The sequence below is a fragment of the Parasteatoda tepidariorum genome, chromosome 6 (assembly GCF_043381705.1).
Source record: "Parasteatoda tepidariorum isolate YZ-2023 chromosome 6, CAS_Ptep_4.0, whole genome shotgun sequence".
Classification (NCBI taxonomy): domain Eukaryota; kingdom Metazoa; phylum Arthropoda; class Arachnida; order Araneae; family Theridiidae; genus Parasteatoda; species Parasteatoda tepidariorum.
This window is the reverse complement of record NC_092209.1, coordinates 54076273-54082836: the sequence shown is the minus strand read 5'-3', so window position 1 is coordinate 54082836 and position 6564 is coordinate 54076273. Positions and strand designations below refer to the sequence as shown.

General features: G+C 27.4%; 1 protein-coding gene across 1 annotated transcript; it reads right to left on the bottom strand.

Moving 5' to 3' along the window:
• Positions 1-403: 403 nt before the first annotated feature.
• On the bottom strand, positions 404-5479 carry LOC107441106 (growth/differentiation factor 8). Its single transcript, XM_016054258.3, has 2 exons — positions 5011-5479; positions 404-2926 (listed from the first exon to the last, which is right to left on the bottom strand). The coding sequence occupies exons 1-2, from the start codon at positions 5369-5371 to the stop codon at positions 2226-2228; spliced, it is 1062 nt and encodes a 353-aa protein (XP_015909744.1). The 5' UTR covers positions 5372-5479; the 3' UTR covers positions 404-2225.
• Positions 5480-6564: the final 1085 nt, after the last annotated feature.

The following is a 6564-nucleotide window of genomic DNA, read 5'->3' as shown; positions in this document are numbered from 1 at the left end:
TTTCAATTATATATTTTGCAAATGAAAATTTTCTCACATAAATACCATATAATACTGATTTAACCCCATGTTCTCCTACTTTTAAAAATATGTTCTTTAAGATGAAATACATTTAAAATTTATTATTTAATTATTTTAACTTCTCCCGCACTAAGTGCTTACACGTTATATGTTAATGTTAAAATTTTCCTAATGAAATATTATAATAAATGATAATAATAAAAAATATAAATGTTGTTAATTTAATATCCTTCACAACAATTTGAAAAAAAATCTTCTTAAATTTTAGGTATGTTAATATTTTCATTAAAAAAAATTATGTTGAGCATTATTATGTTAAATGCTAAATTTTTAATGACATGAATTTATTAATACTTTTTATTAGTTAAGGAATTTTTTCAAATCAAAACACTATTATCCTATAATAATTAAATATTACACACACTGTTGGGGTCTAAAAATGTAAGAAATAAAGTCTGAATGCAATATAAAGAAATTACATAAATAAAGATGAAATACAAATGACAAATCATAACACACACATGTATAATGCGATAGGTAATCCTAAATTGTTTCTGTTAGATTACTAACTAGTTTTTGCACACTAAGTAGAGACGCTATTTTTTTGCATATCAATGAATAGTTCCAATAAACTGGATGAATAATTTTACAGAAAATAAAATTTTTATCTTTATGTTGTTTCAACAAGTTTAGTTTTAGTATGAATATTTCTTTATTATTATAAATTATTTGCAATGATGTACAATATTCAACTTCACATGTAAAAAATATGAAATAATTTTTAAGTTATATACTCCAATTTTTTAATTTTATAGAGAAAAAAGTATATGATTTAAACTATGCAAAATTATGAAACCAAAGTGTCTTAAAGTATAAAATCAAACAAATAATATGTGAAAGGCTTGCGGCCCTTCACTTACTATTAATTTATATTATTATTGTTATCAGAATAATATGAACATTTGTTTATGTAACAATAAACCACATTCTAACTTATTTTAAAGTTTCTGGCCGTTAAAAGAAGAAAAAAATTCAAATAAATAATTACATTTTCTTGTCCTTTGCAATGAAAGTTTAGTTTAAAATTGCATTTATAAGGTTTATTTTGCTTATCTTAAAGCAATTTTAGAGCAATCATGTTTTAAATTTGGTCTATCATATATATAAAGTCTATATTTTTCGAAAAATTTTTTTTTTGTTAAATTGTTTTAATTTTTTTTAAAGAAAACTCCAGTTGGTTTACTCATTTAAATAACAACAATACTTAAACTTTATGAACCACATTGAGACAGGCCTATGAAATACAAATAGCTAAATATGTACACCATCTTGAGAATAACCTATGAATAACAAATAGCTAAATATATACACCATCTTGAGAAATATATATGAAATACAAATAGTTAAACAGACAATATCACAGTCATAAATAGATTCTTTGAAGAGCGGTGGGTTGAAATATCTTATATTTCAATTCTTCATGGAATTCGAATTTCATCTTTGAAAAAAATATCGTTTGCTACTGATTTTGAAAGATATCGTTTGATAGAATTCAAAACCAAATTAGTAATACCGTTATTATAGTGTTTCATGACCAATTATCTTTATTTTATTGTACTTATTAAGATTCTTTCCAGTTTTATCTAATATCCTCCTGAGATAAATGATAATTTTCTTAAAGATATACTCAAAAATTAGTATTGCATTTAGAGATCGGGACAATAGGCCATTTTGGTTTATTGTCGCGTACATAATTAAAAAGTAACCATTGTGAATATTCCTTTTGTAAGCAAATTTGATCTTATAATGCACAAATAATGTGTAAAATTTTAAGATTAGTTGCATAATAATTTGATTATATAAATGAAAAATAAGACAAAAAATGCTTAATAATTTGTTAAAACTGAAATTAAATAATTAAAAAAAAAAAGAAAATATTGCATTTAAAATTAAAATAAACTTATTTTAAAGAGTGTTTTTCTTATTTTAAAGAAAAATTTGATTCTTTTCTGACTATAATTGACTAAACAAAGTAGTTCTGGGAAAAATGAAACTAATGTTCTTTTCCTTTAAAAACTGCAATTATTATTTTAAATTAGTATAAAGTAACAGAAGGATAATGATTTATTACAATAATTCGAAAAATCGATGGTTTTTGTCATTAAATCTTACTGATCATGGAAATAATACTGATAATAAGAGCATTAGCGACAAGCACAATGTGTTACAGTCATATTAGGTAGATTAGTAATAATTTTTATCCCTGATTCAGCGATATAGATAATGGGCAATGCTTTAAACTCTTTTGGACTACAGTGGATGCTATTTTTAATTTCATCAGGTATTTTTATCTTGCCTTTGGACAGCAGGGTGATCATGATCGAAGAATGGTTGTTTTCCGCCATGTCCATTCGATTTTCACACGATCCTTTGCAAATGTTTGCTTTATATCCACTTGGCTCAATAATCCAGCTATCCCATCCAATGTCTTTGAAGGATATGTGGTAATCTTTCAAGCAGCAATGTGTTGCTCCGTCTTCGCAGAGATTTGGCGATCGTTTGTTTCGTTGTGGCGTTTTGCTATTTTTTACTATTAAAACAGGATTTTTGTCTTTTCCTGTCTCTATTGGAAGAGCTAGTGCTGAAACTTCAAGGTCTAGAACGTCCGAATTTAAAAGTACTGTAGCATCTAATCTTATCCATTTTGCCAATTTTGATAAATCGGTGACTTTAAATTTCTCTCTGATTGTTGAATCCTTATTTAATTGGCTTATCGTAAATTGTCGGATGCCTTCTCTTTTGTACAGCCATATTTCAGCCGTTTTACCAACAATTTTCACGCCTTTCAAATCTATTTGGAATCTGATGCAACGGACAACGTTTTGGTCAAAGCACGTGTTTGGAACTGGAATCAAAAAATGAAAAAAAGTTTGTTAGAAGCTTGTAAATTGAGAGAAAAGTACGTCGTCGTTTAAATGAAAATACCAGCGAACCTTTTTTTCGGGAGAGGGTAAACTGATATTTTAATTCATTAAATATTCTACTGAAAATAAAATAAGAAATCCTCAGATTTAAGAACTTTATTTCTGATGTGCGCAAATAAAATCATGAATAATAGTATCTATTTTCTAAGAGGTGTTTAAGGTTTCCTTAATCATGAAAAAAAGTGTAAAAGCCAGTTTAATATTTAAACGACGATGGAAATATTTTGCAAATTATTTAACACTAGGTTGCCAAAAGGAAGTCATTCTGACTGCTTTTTAACTGCTTTTTCATTTGCAAAAAATACACAAATAATAATGCATAAATTAATATTTTCTTTTCAAGTGAAGTAAATTTTTTATTGTTAATATTTATTAATAATTTGTTATAAACTGTAAATAATATAAAAAATATTAAAAATTAATTTTAAACAAATTTCTTTACACATTAGTTATTCTTTCACAATGCAGTCATTTTGACTGCTTTTGGGCAATAGAGGTATTTCAGTCTTTCTAGTGTTAAAGACCAAAAAGTGACAAAACACATTTTCGATGCTTTTATAATTACTCAGTTTTTCCAGAAATGCGCTAAAATTTTTTAATTTAACTGCGAATCAAGAAGTTTTCACCTGGGTTTCGTAAAATTTAGAAGATTTTCAGTAGAGCGTCGATTTTCAGAACGCTGATTTACCGGATTGTCTAATTGTCCGGATCGTTCAAGGACTGTGTTTTCCCCACCTTCTTCTTCTTTTATTTATTTATTTTCCTTTTTTAATATCAGAAAGGGGAGGAAAAACGGCTTCTTTTGTCCCAAGTTTCAAGATGGGTCGAATGTAGTTCCTTATAAAATTTTTAAAAAAATAAAGCTTTTAAACGCGCCATTTGTAATATGCTACAATAGGCACTACCACAATTGCCAAACCTAAGTTACTTAAAAACATTCTCATAGCCGTTTCTTAAAGTTTTCCAATTATCCGGATAGGGTTAGGTCCCGATTGGTCCGGATGATCGGTGCTCTAATAATTTCGTTATAATTCAAGTGATCCATGAAATTACATATTATTTGATTAATCAAGTTAATAGTAAGTATTTATTATTACAAATTTATTGTAGTAGTAGCTTAAGTTCTTCCAAAAATAATTTAATTAATATTATGGAGACTAGGACAGTATGAAGACCGAGTAAGAAAATGATACGGTAATGCTACCGCTGCATGGCACATCGGCCAGAATGTCCTAAATGAATATGATATATTTGATTATTATGAATTGTATAACTGCATTCTTAAATTAATAAACTATCCTATAAATACCATTCAGAAATAAAAAAATTTGTATTTCAACACCTCAGTTAAAATTTTGGATATTTTAAAAGCTTAATTATTTCAATCATTTTACAACTAACCCTTTGACGCATAAATTTTATAAAGCATATTTTGCATGCTTTTTTCATTCTTTTGTATTAGGTCAAACTAAATGAAAAATATTATATTTTGCATTTTAAAATAATCATGGGTTTGAAATACAGCAGGAAATAACGGCGCTTTTTTTCTGTGTAAAAACTCAAATCTTTTTCGGCACATTTACAAACAATAATTTTTTAAATTTGTACTTATTTAAGTCTATGAGAAACAGTTATTTATCATTGAAATTTATTGACTTTGCAGAAATCAATTGTTGATAAATATTTGAATATTGATGAAAAAAAAATTGAAACTACTTCTTTTGTATTTTATATTTCAGCACAAATATAATTCCGATAATCTCACATATTTTTAAGTAACTATTAGACTGTTTTTTATTACTTAAAATATATTTTTGCTTGCAACTAGGATAAAGCTATATATATATATAAACTACAAAAAAGACAAAATGAAACGAGAGAAAAGCGAAGAAATTAAGAAAATTAATGTATGTAGGCAAGGAACATCGGCATCCCATTTGCGTCAAAGGATTAAAAAAATGAAATTAAAATTTTAAAACAAATTCAGATGAAAGTTTTAACTCACCAAGTTCTGATAAGAAGAACTCACTCATCCCATTTTCACTGGTTTTAGATGCAGTCTTGCTTTTGATAAAACCAGACCACGAATTATTTTGTGGAATAAAATGCAGAAGTGGAGGAATGGGTTGAAAAGTTCTCGGTGGTTCTGTCATATTGAGACCTTTCAAAATTCGTGTTTTTACTTTCTCGACAACGGTATTATCGACAGAATTTTCTTCCAAAAACAGCTCTTCTTGCTTACTCATGTAAAACAAGTCCCTGATTTCATTTTCATCAGGTTCTATTGTTCGAGGGGCAAACGGAGACATATTCACGCTTCCAAAAATAAACACGAAAGAAACAATCAGGATCTTGAAAGCCATCATCTCCGTTCGATTTTAGAATCCGATGAAATGGAATATTAAAGAAGTGTAAATTGCGGAGTATATTTAGCGATAATTTAAGTAGTTTGATTAGATCTAAGATCTTTCCTTGATGAGGTATTGATTTACGCTTTTATATAGATCCTCGTCATTTGCTTTGAGATCTTATCAGCAGCTTGATGAAATAATTTTGACACAAATTGCTTCTCTTAACACTTTCTCCCATGTATAACATTACAGTCATCAAGTTAAACGCCCTCACGTGTACTGATTGAAAGGTGACAATTCCTCTTTGAGAAATCAAACACTTTCTTTGTATCCTTATTTACGATTTTTTTTGTAGAATTCTCTAAAAATATGCATTTTACATATTTTATTTACATTTGTTTGTGTAAATAAACGTCTGCTGCATTGAATTGTTTATGAAATATCCTGTTCTGTTATTGTTATGTCGTCTGTGGCGACAGATTCCGGCTGGATGGGTAAAAGATAGTTACGTCGAATGCAGCACTAAACGTGTGCTTACTATTGTTGGGTAAAGCCTAGTCACGCGTAAGAGACCTCGTGTTTGGTAAGAAAAACAATTCGCTCACAAGTGTAATCACTTTCTCTGAAAATTTTTTTTGCTGCATTGACTTTTTAAGACACAAGTTTAGCAGTTTTGAGAAAACTCACGTTTTTTAAATGTTAACAATCCTTTATTTTTTAAAAAAATATTTACAATATCGTTGTTTGATTTTTTTATATATTTATCTTTATTCTTTTGCAAAATATTACAAGATTTTTTTCTCTCTTTAAACGGGAATTAAATTTCAAATGGAAGGATTATTTCCAATTTTCAAAATTGACTTAAGTTATGGTTATAAAATTTCATTTTAATTTTCATTTAATAAATTTAATTGCTAAACAAGCGTATCAAAATTAATTGAAAATTCGACAGTGTTTTGAATTAAAACATTTAAATTTGAACAATCTGCATTTATTGGACTTTCCTAATGTTTTGAAATGTATAATGATTCCAATTGTGTTTTAATTTTGAGGAAAGACTTCTTCGTTCAATTTACTCACAAGTTTAATCACTTTCTGTGAATTATTATTACTATTATTATTATTTTTGCTGTTGCTACATTGACTTTTTAAGACACAAGTTTAGCAGTTTTGGGAAAACTCCTGTTTTTAAAATCTCAACAATTCTT